This window comes from Triturus cristatus, chromosome 3_1, assembly GCF_964204655.1.
Source record: "Triturus cristatus chromosome 3_1, aTriCri1.1, whole genome shotgun sequence".
Taxonomy (NCBI): domain Eukaryota; kingdom Metazoa; phylum Chordata; class Amphibia; order Caudata; family Salamandridae; genus Triturus; species Triturus cristatus.
The window spans coordinates 859,820,675-859,839,719 of record NC_140583.1 but is presented as its reverse complement, the minus strand read 5'-3'; the positions used below and the strand labels follow the sequence as shown (position 1 = coordinate 859,839,719).

General features: G+C 46.2%; 1 protein-coding gene across 2 annotated transcripts in view; it reads left to right on the top strand.

Annotated features, from left to right (window-relative positions):
- ITGA6 (integrin subunit alpha 6) overlaps positions 1–19,045 on the top strand; it is a 223,537-nt gene that overhangs the window by 121,660 nt on the left and 82,832 nt on the right. For both annotated transcript variants that reach the window (XM_085645291.1, XM_085645292.1), the window contains exon 7: positions 17,925–18,118. In XM_085645291.1, coding sequence (XP_085501417.1) covers positions 17,925–18,118 — 194 coding nt within the window. The remainder of the gene's footprint in view (positions 1–17,924; positions 18,119–19,045) is intronic.

The following is a 19,045-nucleotide window of genomic DNA, read 5'->3' as shown; positions in this document are numbered from 1 at the left end:
AAGGTAGGTGAAAATGTCATCAGTTACACCATAGTGTTTTAAACCAAAAAAAACCAAAAAACACTGACATTCAACAGTTATCTGTTGTAACTTTGACGCCTGCCCTAAGGTAATTATAACTTGCGCCCCGCCATGCAGTCTTGTCATCCGTTATGTTATTTCAAATGCTGCAGTGATGTTATCAGTGTATAGAACTTGGCATGAATGATGTAATATGTGGGGTAATTAACTGTGCATGACAAGGGTGCTAGTGCCCAGGGCCTGAATATTCACTTGAAACCTTTTCTTTTTTTTTTCTTGAATTTCCTTTTTATTTTTTGTAAAGTAATATTTCATCACCATATATAAAGGCAACTCCCTGCCTTTGGCCAGGCCTTAAGGCCAACCCCTTGAAGCAATCAAACCCACACCACGCACAGCCTTGGGCCAGACCCTGCGTAAACCTCCCCCCCCCCCCCTTCCCCCTGCGGGCAGCTACCTCCTAGCCAAACATGGCCTCTGGCAGTGTGGTGTTGGCTAAACGGCTAGATACTGTGCCCAACCCCCTTTTGGTGTGCACAGAATCGAGTTCGCCTCAGGGTCTTGCTGCACTCAGGGAGACGCAAGGATCGATTTGTCAAAAAAGGGGAGGGGCACAGAGCACCCCTCCCCAACAATTTGCAATCCCCAGGGACCCCATCCTCGGGGCCATATTTTAATATTTTTTTATTAGGGGATACTGATGTGCAGCCCCTATGCCCGGCGACACCCTCTCCCAGGACCTCTAATTTTTTTAAAGGGGTTTTCGTGTGCAGAGGGCACCATTCCCTGAGGCCTTTTTTCTTTTTAATATTGAAAGGGGGGGTGCAGCCCCCTTTTCAGGCCTTTATGACCCCTGGTACCTCACCCCTGGGGTCAAATTGTAAATTTAAAGGAGAGGGACACACACAGCCCCACCGACCGACTATGGGCGCATGGACCCCATTCCCTGGGGCCTTTTCTTTTAAAAAAAAAAAAAAAGAGAGAGAGAGAAGGGCACAGCCCCGTCTTCAAACCTATAGTGTCCCCAGGCACTCCCGAGTGAGAGCCCTGGTGCCCACCCAGGGCAACCACAAAACAATATGTTGGGAAGCCCCCGTGGCCCTGCCGGCTCCCCGCATGCACCCATCTTGAGTGCTGCGGGAGTCTGCATTGCTCCCACCCAGTGGGAGCAGCTCTTTCTGCTTGCTTCCTCCGGGCCGAAGCAATTTGAGTTTCCTTGACGACAAGAGCTTGGGCAAGGAAACAAAAGTCTGCTTCCACCTGGCAGGAGCATTTTCATATTTCCAGCCGGATTGGAGTAGACTTGCTGTTCCTGCCCATGGTCCCACAGGCAGGAAAACCACTGTGACCCAGAGACAGCCTTCCTGGGGCACAATGCAATAGACCGTCCCAGGGGATGGGTTGCACAGGGCATTTTGATGCTCTGGGAGATGGGACACATACTCCTTTCTCCTAAATTTAAATATTGGCCCGAGGTTTGATATCACGGGGGTCCGTTGCTGGCTCGGTGAGGGAGGCTGCGTGCCACCATGATGATAAAGGCTAAGTTGATCTATTTAGATTTCTGTAGACCGATAAGTAGTCTTCTTATTGCATTATTGTGTGGCCAGAGAACACACAAAAGCAAGTTGTTACGAGCTGTTCAACAAACCATAGACCCCAGCATTTCTTTCAGATTTATTAAAGGGTGGGCAGTCGCTGTATTGAGGATATTGACCAACTCTAGTGCCTAGTCTCCTAACTGACCTGCATGCAACTTCAAATGTAAGACATACAGAAATACATTTTTAGGCAATAAAGGCTGCTGCGTTTTTTGGCCCAAGATGTAAGGGAAGCAAGACTTCTTCCCAGGCCTTAACTCCCCTGCCCTGTTTGACTTCAGGATGCATATTTAGAGGTGATTCAAGGGCACAATTAGCCAACTGCAGTTGTCTCATTCCCTAAGGAAGCCATCTAATAGAATTTAACATTTGTTGTTAGAAGTAACCTGATAGGGTTATTCTGTTCATCCTGGCTGCAGTTGACAGCAGCCATTGAATATCTGAGCGCTTGCTGCTTCTACATATGCTGTGCTGAATGGAAGTAAGAGCTATTTCTGTCTGTAGAGATTCCTGCACAATCTATTTTCCGATGGGCAAGACTGTACAGCAGAGTCCAAAGCTGGCTTGACAATACATGACCACTTTGCCTCTATTTCTTGATAACCACAGCCACACATTTTGGATGTGACTTCTGTACCGGAAAGAAGATTATGTCTGAGTCTTTCTCATTTGAGACAAAACAGATAATGATTTTTGGGAATACCATACTGGTTTCAAGTTTTTTCCTTCATACGGTTTCAGATTTGTCAACCAAAGCTATGGTGGTAAATGCAAGATACTTGGAGTTCAGGGGTTCTGTAGTTACCATTACCTTTGTAGATCCCCAATTTTATTGGTAAATTGTCATTTGCTATATTTGCAATATTTATTTTTAGTGATCCCCTGACTGCAGTGATGCCCCTGATCACACATGAGCCCTGTGTTGCAGGAGAAGAATCTTGCTTGAGCAGTGCATTGAAATGCACAAGATCAATAGACCTTTCCTGGTTATGGTTGGTCTGCAGATTCCATGCCGGGGAGTAAAAGAAGCCCTCCTGTTGTATTGTGATTTGCTGAAAAACAGAGTTTGTTATCCTCTTCAATAAGAGGGAAGAACTCGCCTGACTTTGCATTTTCTGAGAGAAGGTGTTTGTGTTTATGATCTATTGAGCTTGCTCACCTCCGGCTAGAAAGTCTGCCAATATCTGGGCAATATACCTATGTTGTGGTGGTTCAGCAATGAGTGGTGAAGCATAGTGTGCTAAACGACGAAAGGGGATGCATGAATAATGCCCTTTCGTGTTTGTTGTTTCTCTTTTCCCTTTAGTATTTCGGTAGTGTGTTACGTAGGGAATACCTCTGTGCGGGAACAAGTAATGAGAGCATTTTAACAATTGGGATCAGAAAGGTTCTGACGAATGCCGATGTGACCCTATATTCTGAGCACAGTTTGAAACATGTCGCCATATTGGCAGTAAGGAGGGGTGTAGGAGTTCATTCATCTCTTCTTTCACCACCATCCTTCACGTTTTTTAATCCTGGTCGGAAGGTCCAGGAATAAACTTACGCACAGAGACGCCTCCGAGCTAGTTTTAATCTTCACTGCACTTTTTCTTTCCCAATATATTTTGCCTTATTATTTCTGTATATTTTATATGTTATGTCTTGACTTCCCCACCCTATTGCTCCACCCCAAGCGTTGGTCTGCGCGGGGGTGTACTGAAGCAGCCCTATGATGACGCATGTCCCAATTTTGGGAGAGAGGGCAGTATTTTCACACCAAGCACATGCCACCACAAATCTTTCACCACTCTCTCCTCCTATTTGTGTGTTTGAGTTTGTGGACAGGGAGGCCGGAGTAGAGGGGTTAGTCTCTCATCCCTTCTCTTTGTGTAAAGCAGCGTAAAAGAGCCACTCTCTCTTCTGAGTATGTGCCTGCCTACCTTTAGGGTCCCATACAGGACCAATTTAAGGATGTCAGACTGGGCTTGCTGGCTATTCATTAAACTGACACTGTTCATTCTGCATGAGAATTCAGCAACCAATTCTTTACTCCATAACGCCACTACTAGACTCTATGGCCCAACCAAGGATTGCTGTTTTACACTTGCTCAATGAGTAAGCATGTGACTTTAGATATACTCTTTTCATTCTTTGCAAGAAGGCTCAGCGATGAGCTGATGACCTCTTCAGGTCAATATTTTGATGGATAAAAGAGTGAACTCTATCTTCTCTCATTTTATGCAGTTGCTCAAATGAGCACCTTCGAAGAGCAAATTAGTAACACTTGTTATTGTTACAGAGACCAAGTTATATTTTGTTTTATCCCTTACCAAGGCCATTACTCTTATGTTCATTTATTGTGTCCTTAGTTTTCCCTAGTCACCAACTTTCAGCGCCCCACAACCCCCTTTCCCCTCCCAACCAGACTATCCGTGATCTTTAGACCCTTCCTCTGATTATTGCGGCATTACATTTTTAATTTTATTATGGAACGTTGTAAAGTGGCACTAGGAGTACACGCCTCTTTTGTCAGGCAGAAATGCTCGGTACTGAATACATAGTGATTTAAAGGGCTGTGAATTAAGTCATTGCTATCAATTTATTTTGAAATCCAGTTGCCTCAAATTGAACTCTGACAAGACCAAGGTGGTAGTCTTTGGGAATAAAGCCTCGCCATGGTACTCGTTCTGGTGGGCCACAGACCTTAGACCCACGACCACACCCTGCTCGTAAGTGAGAAACCTCAGAGTCCTCCTAGACAGCAAACTTCTTCAACACACTAAAGGACGCTGAAGAAAATCTTCAAGTGGCTACCAGACAACACAAGGAAACTGATCACCTAAGCCCTCATCTCCAGCAGACTAGACTATGGAAACACCCTGTATGCAGGGATTACCAACCATCTCACAAGAAGACTGCAGACTGTCCAAAATACAGCAGCCAGACTAGTCTTCAACCTCCACGCTGAGCCGACATCACACGACCCCTTAGAGAAATACACTGGCTCACAGTACACAAGCACTAGCACTTTTAACTACTCACTCACATTTACAAAGCTATCCGCTAACATTGGCCCTGCACTGAACCTCCAGACACCTTCCACTCTGCCTCTTTCACTAGCACACACCCCACTCATACACAAAAGCAGAGCAGTGGGGGTCGCTCCTTCTAATTCCTGGCACCTAAAGCCTGGACCGACTTCCTGCAACAATCAGAGCCTTCTCCTCTCTTCTAGACTTTCACAAGAAGCTGAAAACCTGGCTTTTTGAGTAAGCCCCCAGGCCAGTCCTCAAACACCTGCAACAGAGCACTTGGGTACCCTCACAGGTGATTAGCGCACTATAAAAAACACAGATAAAAGCACTTTAAGATCTGTTAATTTTGGTCAGAACATTGAGTAATAGTTACTCTTGGGAGGGTGTACTCAGTGTTATTTGCCCATCCCATATCCCATTCTATTGTTAAAAAGACCTTCTTACTCTGTGGAGGGAAGCACAACATGTGAACAGTTTTTTTTTTTTTTCTTTTCTCACCCTAGCATAGGGATTCCATTTTAAATTAATCCACTATACAAGTATTTCTTTTTCACACCTCTTGTCTCACACTCTGGTCACCAAGCTGCTCAGGGTAAACCCGCCGTAGGACTGGGAGCACTGCAACAACTGTACCATACAACACAAATGTTGATCATATACTGTTTGGATATCCACTGTTCATGGTCAGTTCTAGTCCCGAACTAGGTTAGGCATTCCAGCTAGTAAAGTGGGTAATTGGCCTGCTGGACAAACTGGCTAAGTGTATGAGATGAACATGATATTTTAGTAATTCTAGATGGCATTCTTTAAGTGCGTTATTTGTAAAATGTTGAATGTTCACCAATCTGAGGCATCGTAAGATGACTGCTTATCAAGTCTATTTTAAGTTTCTGCTATAGTACAATCCCTCAGTTGTTGTACTGGACCGTCTCATTTACTTTCTCCGGGTCAACTATTGTGGATACCCATTTACAAAGAGCCTGTACCCATGATTCTTCTACAGATGATAGTGGTGACAGTCCTCTTAAACTGGTCTAACTAAACCTCTGGTCTCCAATAAGCTTCCTTGGTCTTCGAGGCAAGTGTATTGCCCTTGTAAAATCAACGTAGTTCATTCTACTTTAGCTTAGGACCACCATTGTAACTTTTAAAGTATTTCTTAATTTACAATAGGGTATATGTATCCTAACGTGGACAGGCAATGCAATTGTATTTCTTTACAGAAACAACCAACCAAGAGAACTGTTGCACACCACAAAAGAATTTCTCTTGCCTGCCTTTTTGTCTGCAGAAAAATGTTCTTTCTTCCAAATAGTGGCTTTATGCGCTATACTTGAAACACTGTCTGTGATTGTGTCTTTGATTCCTGGCAGTACCAGAGGTTCCTCTAGTCACACCAGTTGATCTGGCAATAGTGAGGTTAAGCGAACTTGGTCTAGAAATCATGATAGGTTATGCGTGGTCAGTACATCCCATTCGGAATACATTCTGAAATAATAGTGCTTGAAGGTTTCATTTATCCTCACCTGGATCTCAGTAGGAGGGATCCTCTAAGTTCCGGTTTTATTAGCCACATTGAATCTGCCTGCTTTATCCCATCCCTTTGCATCTTTGCAATATCATTTTTATAATCGAAGCAGTGAGGCTATTTCATGTAGTCGGCATGTGCATCCTTATGTCGGATTAGTTTTTTCTGGATCTTTGGGTCAGTGGTATCTATCCGCTCTAGCTCTCTCAAATATATCTCCATGTTTTGGATATCCTTCTCAAGAGATTCTGATGTCATGGTGTCCTTATAGAGTGCCTTCGGACCACAATGTTGAATGCATCTCACTCCATCAAAAGTTCCAGAGATTGTCCCATCATTGTTGGTGGAATAGTGTTCTGTTTCATCCCCAATCATCTGCCTAAAGATGGGGTTCTCCAGCTTGGCAGGCTGAGGTTTCCATAAATGGAGTATGTTCTGCATCGCAATGCAAAAGTACGAGAAGCTGTTTGTGATCTGAAAGTGTCCTGCATAGATACTCTACATGAGCTATCAATGTTTGCAGTTGCTCTGTGCAGTAGGTCTTGTCAAGCCACAAGAGTAGGTGCTGCATGTTCGAGAAAAATTAATGTTCGAGGCATATGAGCTGCAGATTACACACTTGTTCATAGATCGCCATCTGGTGTTTGGCCCGGATGTTTGCAGTTGTTTTTCTTCTTGGAAAGTCTTTGGAAGTCACGAGGTCAGTGACTCCTCCTTTGGATCGTATTGCGCATGGGCTTCGGCTCCATCCTCAGATTGTTTATTTTTTTTTCCGCCTTTGGGCTCGGATGTGATCTTCGCGCTCCGGTTCCGAACAGGTTTCAAGTTCAATCAACGCGCAATCCTCACCCCAATTTGCGGTATAGTTTCGATCGCGATCCCCACACTCGACGCGGCTCTCATCAATCAAGAACCTTCGATTCCAGTCGTCGACGCCGGCCTTCGGGCCTACCCAAGCTCTGGTCCTGGCTCATGGAAAGGACTCCCTTCAAGAAGATCCCTCAATGTGGGTCAAAATTCCCCCACACCGATCTCCACGAAGTATGTAATCTCTGCCTCTCCCCTGAATACGAGGCTCGAGACTGTCCGGCGTGCAAGTCCTTCCGGTCCAAGAAAATTATTTGAGACTGAAGGGCAAGAAGAACCATGGCACACTCGTCGACGGCGATTCCAGATGACATCTTCGGAGAGGGCGTCGACGCTCCAGAAGAACACCACACCGACGAGAGCCTCGTCAGCACCTCCGAAGCCGACGATTCAGATGTGGCAGACATCACTCCGGCACAGAGGGTCATGAGTACCAATTTGCCCCCCCCCCCCCCCCACCACACCCTCGCCAGCACCGAAAAAGGCTTCGGTCACGCCTTCGCCTCCGGGCCTAGGTAAGACCAAAGACACTGCTTCCCACACCGCACCTTCGGGAGCGGTGAAGAAGCCGATTTAAGCCTTCAGGCGGCTCGGGCTCGAGCCAGCCCACTGTCGGTGCCGACAAACATTCCTCGACACCGAAAAAGAAAATGGCCTCCTCTTCGGCACCGAGCCCCATACCGAAACACTCGGTGCAGAAACACAGTTCCAGCTCCTCGGTACCGACTCCATCTTCGGAACCGACGAAAGCACACAAGGCCACCGGCACCGAGATCTAGAAGTCGAAACCCATCTCGACACCGACCAAACAAAAAGACCTTTCCAAGCCACATACTTCTAAACAGGACACTAAAGTCAAAAAACCAACGGCCCGATGCCTTCGGCGCTGACGGATAAGCCACCTTCGGAGGAACTCTTTACACAGGATCCCTTGCAAAATACATTGACCAAGGATCCCAAAACCGAACATTTGATGCTCAGCATCAAAGAGACAGCTGGAAAAACCTGCCCCAGCTCCACCTCCAAAAAGGAAGGACTACCTCACCTTTCAGAATACCTTCCCCACCTCGTCCACCCCCTCCACCGTCCCCTTCTCCCTCTCCACCCCCTCCTCATCATTCCCCAACACCCCCTCCGGATGATGATGATGATGATGATGATCTTGACAACCTATATGATGACATGGGGGACGCACCCCATGACTCACCCACAGGGGACCCCACTCCCACAGGCTCCCCAGACCCATGGGACGACTATAACATCCCGACATCCCTAACGTCCCACAAGATGATCTCTATCCTTCGAGACCATCCCCACCAGAAGACTCATTGGGGTTCAACCATTTACTCCAGAGAGCTGCTCACTATCACGGGGTAGATCTCCATACCGACCCCGTGGAGGAGGATTTCCTCCTCGATACCACGCATAGGGCCACCTCCATACTGCCCATGCTCAAAGGGGTTATAAAACCTGCGCCAGAGGTCTTTAAAGACCCAGTCAGAGCCAGGGTCATTAACCCGCGCATCGAGAAGAAATATAAAGCCGCCCCTACAGATCCCTCCTACATCAGAGGGCCAGCCCCACTAGATTCCCTGGTAGTGTCCACAGCACGAAAGAGGTCCAACTCCCAGGTGTCCGGCGAAGCACCACCACCTGACAGAGTCAAAACTCTTGGACGCATCTGGCAAGCGCACTGCATCACAAGCCGCCAACATATGGCGTATCGCTAATATATAAGCGTTACTGGCTAGATATGACAGGGCCCATTATGACGAACTAGAAGCCATAATGCAACACCTCCCTGACAAATACAAAAATAGGGCAAACAAGTTAATTCAGGAGGGCAAAACCATCACTAATACCTCCATCCGTTGTTCCCCAGATGCAGCAGACACCGCCTCCAGGGCCATCAATACCAGCGTCCTCCTCCGTCGCCATGCCTGGCTCAGGATCTCAGGATCTAAACCAGAAGTGCAAGCTTCCATCCTGAACCATCCATTTGACCAGGAACATCTGTTCGGCCTAAAAGTTGATGAGGCCCTAGAAAAAATTCGGCGAAATCTATGGGAGCCTTACAATCACACCCTCCCTGACATTTCTTTAGCCGTTTCTCCTTTCGGAGCACATCCAGAGGCTACTCCTCTGATACTGCTTCCACGTCCTATAAAGCTCCTACCCCATCCACCTTCACAAGGGGTTACCAAAGAGGCGGCTACAGGGGCAACAATAATAAAGGCAGAGGCAAGACAAACACCGCCCGCTCTGCCTCCACAGCTACCCAATGACTTCCCTCCACTTCCCCCAGACCATCCCACTCCGGTCGGGGGCAGACTCTAAAATTTCCTTCATGTCTGGGCTACCATCACCTCAGACAAATGGGTGACACAAATAATTTGATCAGGCTACTGCCTAGAACTAATGTCTACCCCCCCCCACCCAAACATTCCACCCAAACAACATCCAATGTCACAGGAATATCTAGTATTACTAAAGCAGGAGGTAAACTCCCTCCAACAAAAAGGGGCGATAGAACACGTTCCTACCAACCAACGAAATCTGGGGGTTTACTCACTATATTTTCTCATACCAAAAAGGGACGAGACTCTATGGCCCATCCTAGACCTCCGGCCTCTAAACACATACATACACTCAGACCATTTTCACATGGTAACACTTCAAAAGGTACTTCCCCTGCTCTCCCAAAACGACTTCCTGACCACTTTAGACCTAAAAGACGCTTATTTCCACATTCCTGTACACCACGCTCACAGGAAGTTCCTCAGATTTGTAGTGGACAACCAACACTACCAATTCAAAGTACTCCCATTCGGAGTCCCAACAGCACCACGAGTATTCACCAAGTGCCTAGCAGTCGTGGCAGCACACCTCAGGAGACAAAACACATCCATGTCTTCCCATACCTAGACGACTGGCTAATAAAAGCCAGTTCATACAACCAGTGTGTACAACACACGCATGCCACTATCCTGCTACTTCACCAACTGGGCTTCACGGTAAACCACGCAAAGTCTCATCTGCAGCCGTCCCACGTAAAACAATACCTCGGTGCCACCATAGACACCTCAAAAGCGCTAGCCTACCCCAGTCTGGGCAGGATCACAAGCATTCAGGCTCTACGCGCAAAATTTACAGCACAACACTCCCTTCCAGCTCGAGTGTTTATGCAACTAATCGGGATGATGGCCTCTTGCATATTCATAGTGCCTCACGCAAGACTCCAGATGTGTCCTCTCCAAGAGTGCTTAGCGTGCCAATGGAACCAGGCCCAAGATCAATTAACAGATCTGGTGTTGGTAGACGGTCGTGCCCATCGCTCTCTGCAGTGGTGGACCACCAAAAACCTTTCCAAAGGGCGACCGTTCCTGGACCCGGTTCCTCAGATAATACTGACAACGAACGCATCGCTCTCCGGCTGTGGAGCTCACCTATTACATCACACCATGCAGGGCAGATGGACACCTCAGCAAAAGTTACTCCACATCAACCATCTGGAGTTACTAGCTATATTCTTAGCCCTGAAATCCTTCCAAACACAGATTTCAGGCAAGGCAGTCCTAGTCCGCACAGACAACATCACAGCCATGTAGTACATACAAAAACAAGGCGGCACACACTCTCCACAGCTCTCTCAGCTATCACAGAGCATATGGAGATGGGCCATACCCCCGAAAATCTTTCTCCTGGCCCAACATGTCCCAGGAGTCAAACACTATAGCCGATCTACTCAGCAGACAGACACAACAGATCCACGAGTGGGAACTCCATCCACAAGTTCTTCACCCGTTCTTTCAACTGTGGGGGCATCCACAGATAGACCTCTTCGCCACCTACCAAAACACCAAATGCCCAAGCTTCGACACAAGATATCCACACCCATTGTCCAAAGGCAATGCGATATGGATTAACTGGTCAGGCAGATTTGCGTACGCTTTTCCGCCTCTCCCACTCATTCCATTAGTGGTGCGCAAACTACAACAACACTCCCCCACTCTCATACTAGTAGCTCTAACTTGGGCCAGACAACCGTGGTACACCACACTGCTGGAATTATCTGTAGTACCGCACCAAAAGTTACACCTCTCTCCACACCTCTTAACCCAGAACTATGGAGAGATCAGACACCCGGACCCAGCTCAGCTCAACCTAGCGACCTGGCTCCTGAAATCCTAGAATTTGGTTACCTCAATCTTCCCCCGGACTGAATGAACGTCCTCAAAGAAGCTAGGCGACTCACCACTAGAGCGTGCTACGCCGCCAAGTGGAAACGTTTTGTTGTCTACTGTCACAACAATACCATCAATCCCCCAGATGTGTCCATTCAACACATCATAGGCTATTTACTACACCTGCAAAGATGCAATCTAGCATATACGTCTATTAGACTGCACCTCACAGCCATAGCAGCTTATCTGCAAAACAGGCATCATCTATCACTTTTTAGAGTACCTGCCATTAAAGCCTTCATGGAAGGCCTTAAAAGAATAATTCCACCCAGACTGCCACCCTCACCTGTGTGGAACCTAAACATCGTTCTCACCAGACTAATGGGGCCTCCCTTCGAACCTCTGCACGAACGTGAACTCCAATTCCTAACATGGAAAACCGCTTTTCTTGTAGCCATCACTTCCCTCAGAAGGGTCAGTGAGATACAAGCACTTACCATTCAAAAACCTTTTCTACAAATGCTCCATAACAAGGTTGTTCTCCGTACCAACCCAAAATTCCTCCCCAAAGTCATTTCCCCCTTTCACATAAACCAAGTGGTAGAACTACCAGTTTTCTTCTCGCAACCACAAACCGTTGCAGAAAGAGCTATTCACACACTGGATGTCAAAAGAGCCTTACTCTACTACATACAGAGAACACAACCTTTCCGTAAGACCAAACAGCTGTTTCTCTTTCTCTCCACCACACAAGGGCAACCCCATCTCCAAGTCGGGAATAGCTAGGTGGATTGTCAAATGCATTCAGATTTGCTACCACACAGCAAAACCAACGCTATCCGTTCCCCCTAAAGCCCGCTCTACACGTAAAATAGGGGCTTCAATGGCATTTTTAGGGAACGTCCCATTACATGATATCTGCAGAGCAGCTACATGGTCAACACCGCACACTTTCACTAAACACTATTGTGTAGATGTGCAAACTAAGCAACAAGCTACTGTGGGCCAGGCTGTACTCAAACATTATTTCAAACCACTGCAACAGATACGGATGGTCTCCGCTAAGGGTGGGTACTGCTATATAATCTATGCACAAGTGTGTAATCTGCAGGTCATATGCCTCGAACGGAATATGCTACTTACCAGTATGCATCTGTTCTTGGTATGTAGAGCTGCAGATCTACACACGCCTCCCCGGCTACCTTTATCTGTTCCAGTTGATCTCATTTAGATACAACACACATGGGCATCTTTCCTGTTATTACTACGCTCCATCTTTCCCTGTTGGCGAAAAACAATCTGAGGATGGAGCCGAAGCCCATGCGCAATACGATCGAAAGGAGGAGCCACCGACCTCGTGACTTCCAAAGACTTTCCAAGAGGAAAAACAACTGCAAACATCCAGGCCCAACACCAGATGGCGATCTATGCACAAGTGTGTAGATCTGCAGCCCTACATGCCAAGAACAGATGCATACTGTTAACTAGCATATTCCATTCTAAAGCAGCAGAATCTTTCACACCCCAACCGTTGATCAGGGCCAGTTTGCCCACGCTTCTGACAGTGGACCTGTGTAGTACTCGGATGTGTGAGTGTAGAGTGAGATCAATGTCAATCTGTATCTATGTAGTTAAAGTTGCCACTCAATATCTTGGGTAGAAATGGATAGTTTGCCAGGTGGCTTGAGAGAGAGTTAAAATGCTTTACTTGTTCAACATTGGGGTGCAGACACTTGCAATCTAGCCTGCTCACCACCAAAACATATCCCCCCCCCCCCCCCCATCCCCATCAATTGATACTTCTAATACTTAGAACTGGTGTAGCCTTAGCATCCTGTGTAGAAGACTTGTCCCCCTTCAGGACCTTCTTAAATTGCATCCTTCCTCCATGTCAAATTGGTTTCTTGCAACAGGAAAACATGTACCCCCAACTTTTCTTGTGTGTACATTTTTATTTGTATGCCCCTTAACAGCATTATTTATGCCCCTCATGTTCTATAGCCTAGTTATTAAGTTGCACTGTGATCAGATTTCAATGAGCAACAAAAGCGACCCTTCCCAGAATGCTACTCGCCTTTCATATATAAGCACCCAGGAATGGCCTCAGTCAATCTCCAGCACTCTTCTTGCAGCATACTCATCAGCGACCCAAACAATCGCAATGAAAATTCCCTGCCGCCAAACTGTAGGATGCCCCCCCCATCCAAAAAAGTAACAGTTGAAAGAAATGGGCTCCCAGACACTAAAACTAGGGTATGGCATCATTTGAAACTCAACCACCTACCCACAGATAGCGACCCACAGCCATTTCCAGGAAGCCGTGTCCCAGCAGCTCTCTCACCTGCATGGCAGTCGCATATTGTCCCAGCTCTTTGGGTATGCACTTGGTGTGTTTTCAGATCATTTAGAGCCCTTTTTAGGTCTCGGCTGGCATTGGAGCGCGCATGCGCTCCTCGCCTCTAGACTTAAAGTAATCAGCTAGGTTTGTAGAAGGGGACTCGAGGCGCGCCCCTCATTTTCATTGGGTAGCGTCAGCGTTTATGTTAAACGCTGGCTTCCCTTTGAAAAGGAGGGTTTTAGGTTGCCTCCCTTATGGCTTTTTTGTGCTGGCCCATTTGGATTTGCTCGCCTGCTTTCCTTCTGGCGTAAAAGGTTTCTTATCTTTATGGGGCCATGTGTTTAAACACATGGCTCCATAAAGACAAGTGATCGAGCTCAGAGGCGTACAAGATCACGGGGAGGACAAGGCAATGGCAGCGCTTGTTTCTGTTCAATCTGACACTGGCTGGTTTGATTTTTTTTTTTTTCTTCACGGCTGGTGGGCAGCAAAGCAAGCTTACAAACTGTTACAAAAAAGCTGGACTGGCGAGCTACATCCAGGTAGCATAGGGTAACTCTGCGTCTCCGTCTGTCCGTCATCCTGCAGGTGGGCATTCTATTCCCTGCTTCCACTAGTAACCAGACGCCTCGTGTGAATCGGGACAACTCGTGATCTCCCTGGGCCTCGCCCCCTTCAACCCCCCCAAGTGCAGACATTGCTTCGAAATAATTGTCTCACACGCCTTGAAGTACACCAATCGCCCATAAATTGTCACTGCACACACATTTAGGGGTGCTCATGGCCTTGCATTTATGAAAAAGCTATATATATGTAATAACTTGCACATCATTAATGTGTGCAGGTGTGTCTATGTATGCTTGCTCGCCGATGTGCAGCTCCGTAAATATGTCGGAGCCTTCTATTAGCTAAAAGTGTGGTACTCAGTTTATAGAACCCACAATTTATTTCAGAGAGGACGCCATTTGAAAGTGTAAACTGCGGGACATGCACTGAACTCTGCAACTGGTCATAGCCTCTGAGCATTCTGTTCTCTGTTGGTCTTTGACACAGTTTACAGAGTCCCAGCAAAATTGACATGGGCCCGAGTGAAATCAAGGGGAATTGGCCACCCCTTGCCCAACAGATATTTAGTGACCAGCGGCCGAAATTGGAGTGCAGGTGAGCCTGTAAAAGCCTGGTCCCCGCTGCAAGTACACCTGCAGCAGCATTGCCAATCAGTGGTGACTCCATGCTGTTCAGGATGAAAAGAGCGCGGACACACACGCACACGCACACAAACTCACTCACCTGCGTATCATAACGCAAAACACATTTCAAGGACATCGGGGTGCTGTTTATAATCGAAAGACACACACGGGGCTGGTGTTTGCTTGACAGTTCGTATAGTAGGTTGGGTTTCAGATTGCTTAATTTGCTTGTAGGAGGTGCATCGAGCTTACCTCTTTCATTGTACAAAATCTATTCTTGAAAGCGCCTAGAAGCCATATTTACTGTGTAGTATACAAATAATATTAATAAAACAAAAAATATAAATCACATTTTATAGGAGTTGGCAAGGTGTTGAGTTTCTGTCCAAAGTTAATAAAGGGGATGTGCTGGTTAAATAGGCAGACGGCATTTCCCAGGCACGGCCGGGAACGCAGGGCTCGCGTCAGTAACTTAAGCAGGCAGAAGTCCCCGCGGGTCCCACGAGTGCAATCCATCGGTGTCTTTGAAAACGTTTTTCAATGTCTTTTTGTAGTAATGAATGTTTGGGGGTAAAAAGTGCATTCACGGATGTGCAGCTGGGAAAGGCAGGTTTGTGGAAGAAATTGTGCGTGTGTGATGTGTGAGGGTGTATTTGAAGTGTGTGTGTGTGGGAAGTGAGTGAAGTGCGTGTCAAGTCAGCGTGAATGTGTGTTTCTGAGTGTCTGTGGAAAGATTCTGTATGTATGCACGTGTGGCTGTGTATGAAAGTGTGCACACGTGTACCTCTTAGGAAAGTGTTTTCTGTGTGCCCCAGAGACTGCATGCCCCCCCAGTGGCCACCACCTATGCCGATGTTTAAACTGTGAAATACAGCAATAATCATGGTTCATTGGGTCACGGTGCCCGTGCACCTGTTGCACCAACGGAAGCCCCGCCTCCGGACACATGGCTGGTCTTGCGACTTACAGCAGCCCCACGTGTTTGAGAGATGCGTCTTTTGTCATTAGCTTTGCAGTTGGATGTGGTGTGCGGTTTGTGCAATAAGACTCCATGACTGCACTCTTACTGATCTTGTGTGGTGTTGAGATTGAAGACACTTGTGCCATTATAATAGTCTTCAGGTGGTCTATTTGTGTTTTACCCTTTATAAGTACAGGACTGCCATTCTTTTTTTTTTTTGAATTCTGGGACTTGATCTACTACAGTTGGTGGATTTGGGGCTTCTTGCGAGTTCTGCGTCTGTAGGTTCATGAAGAGGCGTGTGCACGTGTCAGAAGAGCGTGGTTCTGCATGTGTGTTTGTATTCTATGCTTACCCAAGTGTCTTATCAAGAAACATAGTGCAGGGGCTGAGCAGGCTGTACATAGGAACTTACTGGCAAATGTGCACGTGAAACAGATGGCGTGAAGGAGGGAAGAGGAGCGAGTGGGACGACACATGACAGGACGGTTTACAACAGCTATGAGTTGTGGGGTTTACAACTGCAAGGGGCAGGGCGTGCTTCTGGTGAGACGGCATTGCATGGAATGAGGGGCCCTGCATGTGCATTTGCATGGGAAACACGAGCACGTACTTGTGAAGCAGGGTGCATTTTTCTGAGGGTGGATGCAGGACGCGTGGTTGTGTGTTCGGAAGAAGCACGGGCTGGTATCTTAGAAGAAGAGTGCACACTTACACCCGGGGGGGGGACAGACTGTGTGCTCTTGTGTTAAGAGAGGTAATGTATGCGCCTAGTTTGTGACACTCGTTTCGTGCCTGATGCAGCTGGAGGGAGTTTATTGGCTACCAGTTGCATGAATTGGGGGGGGAAGGGGGGTTCCTATCTAAAAGTTGTGAGTGAGGGCTACATATGTGTACGTGTGCACAGGGGAGGCATGTTTGTGGGGAGTTGGACAGTGCATGCGTATGTTTATTCTGACTGCAACCATTAGTGTGTGTGAAAAGAGTGAATTCTTGTGCATATGAGGGGGGTGCATTTTTAGGCGTATGAAGGAAGGCATGCATAGTCGAAGGGTACACACTTGTGCATCACGAAGGAGTGTACCGGCGCACGCATGTGGTAGGAGGCTGCACCACTGTGTGTTTAAAAGGACAGCGCATGCTTTATATTCAAAAGGACGTTGTGTGTTTGAAACAAGAGTGTATGTTTGTGTCATTGCTATATGCAATAGGTCTTGCCTTTTATTAAGTTAAAGCCATTTGCTTTGCTATACAATATCATTAGCAAAGCAAATGGCTTTAACTTAATTAAAGGCGAGACCTACTGCATTTTAAATTCTTGTTAGAGTTTGGTGGGCAGAGTCAGGCTGGCAGAGTTTGTCCGCATGTATTAGCCTTGGCACAGCCCAGCCTCTGAAGCTTTCTCCTCCTCCAGAATCTGGTCAGACTCTTAGATGGCGAAAGTTGTAATATTTTAAGAGCATTCTTTTCATTGGAGAGGCTACGTTGCCATGGGCACGGCCCACAAGACTATAAGAAATAACTTATGTGTTTAATGACTATGTTGGTGTGGGTTGTTGTGCCTCTGGGGGTTTTCATAGCAAAGTGTATAATATGACGCAGTTTGCAAATAGTTTAAAAAAAATATATGTAAGTTAGACAAAGGAACCTGTTTAGCTCATCCCTTGCCAAATTTTCACTTTACGAAACGTTTTATGTATTTATTAATTTTTTGTGCGTAATTGTAATGTTTTTAAATAACTGTACAATCAGTTAATATCTAATCCTATGTCTGCCACCTTGCCTTTACGCCACTGACAAATTTAGAAGTCATAGCTGGCCCTGGGGTGAAATCTTTTGGTTTATGTGAACCACCGCCCGGCGGTTCATACAAACCCATAGAGGGAGATGGCAAAAAGGTAGAGACGGGGAGATGCAAAGAGCATCATTCACTATGCTTCTTTAGCCACACCCCTCTTTTTCATCCAACGTAAACACCTACCATTGTACAAACACATTTAAGAAAGGGACAAAAATATTAAAAGTTGAAATGGATACTATAAATCTGCCGTTGAATAAGTTGGCATTCCTTACGTAGCTGGAATTGTGTAAAAATGGAAATTAGTGAACAACATTTCTGTAAATGTAGTAATATTAATACAAAGCATTTGCTACTTGCGCAAACCTTTCAACATTGCTATACATTGTTTAAAATTATTTTTCTTATTCCATTTCCAGTTGGCAAGATATTGTTGTTGGTGCACCACAGTATTTCGACCGAGATGGAGAAATTGGGGGTGCTGTATATGTGTATATTAATCAGAAAGGCAAATGGAGTAACGTCAAGCCAATTCGCCTCAATGGAACAAAGGATTCTATGTTTGGTATTTCAGTCAAGAACATAGGCGACATTAACCAAGATGGATATCAAGGTAAAAAAAGCTTTTTTTACTGGGAAAATCAATTGCAAGGGCTTAAAGAATGAGTGTAGAATTTCACTGTTCATTGCATGTATTCTTGTGCAGTAAAAATTGAATACAGCTGCGATCCACCTAGGTCTGGCGAGTCTGTAGACTGCTTGCATACGTTTTGCCATTTTAAAGGCTGCCCCAGTAATTGTTTTAGAATTATGGGATTACTTTCTACTTCAGAATACCTTGTGGCAAAAAGAAGATAGTGACTAGTTGGCATATGGGTAGAATATCAACTGTTTTGGGCTTTGAATACCTTAAAGTCCACATTCTATTTCTTTAGAATCTTCTAATCTTTCAGTCCAGCTTACTTATAGCCTAGTACTTCCACGCTTCTTAATCAAAGGTATCAATAGTTGTGCAATAGTCGTGATATTCTTTTACGCCTTAGTGACCTTGGGTACAGTAGACTTGTAGAGAGTGTAATAGCCTGCATTATGTTTGGGATAATGGCATATCTCTTTTATTGTGCTGTGTTTTTAGCCTCTGTTTAAACCTTTGTGGAGCTAAACTCCCAACTGACAATGTAAGATGGTTGTGGTTGTGCTTGGCACAAGATTTGTCCCACAATCTGGCAGGGAGGAATGGTGGCGGGGCATTGGGAGCTACCAGATTTGGCCTTGGCGATAGTTACCTTCTTCCCCTCCCTGGGCACAGGAACTCAGCAGGGCTTCTTGAGGCAAAGGGAAGAAAAGATTGCTCCAGTCACGCCTGCACCCTGAGGGACTTTGGAAATAATAAAAAGATAATCTTCTAGTCAGGGGCACTAGTACACATCTGAGAAGGTGATACCATTGAACCTTGGGAACCCCAGATTGTAGAGAATGATTGGACTATGCCCCACACTGCAATAGACACACAGCTGTGTGTGTGTATGTATGTGTGTGT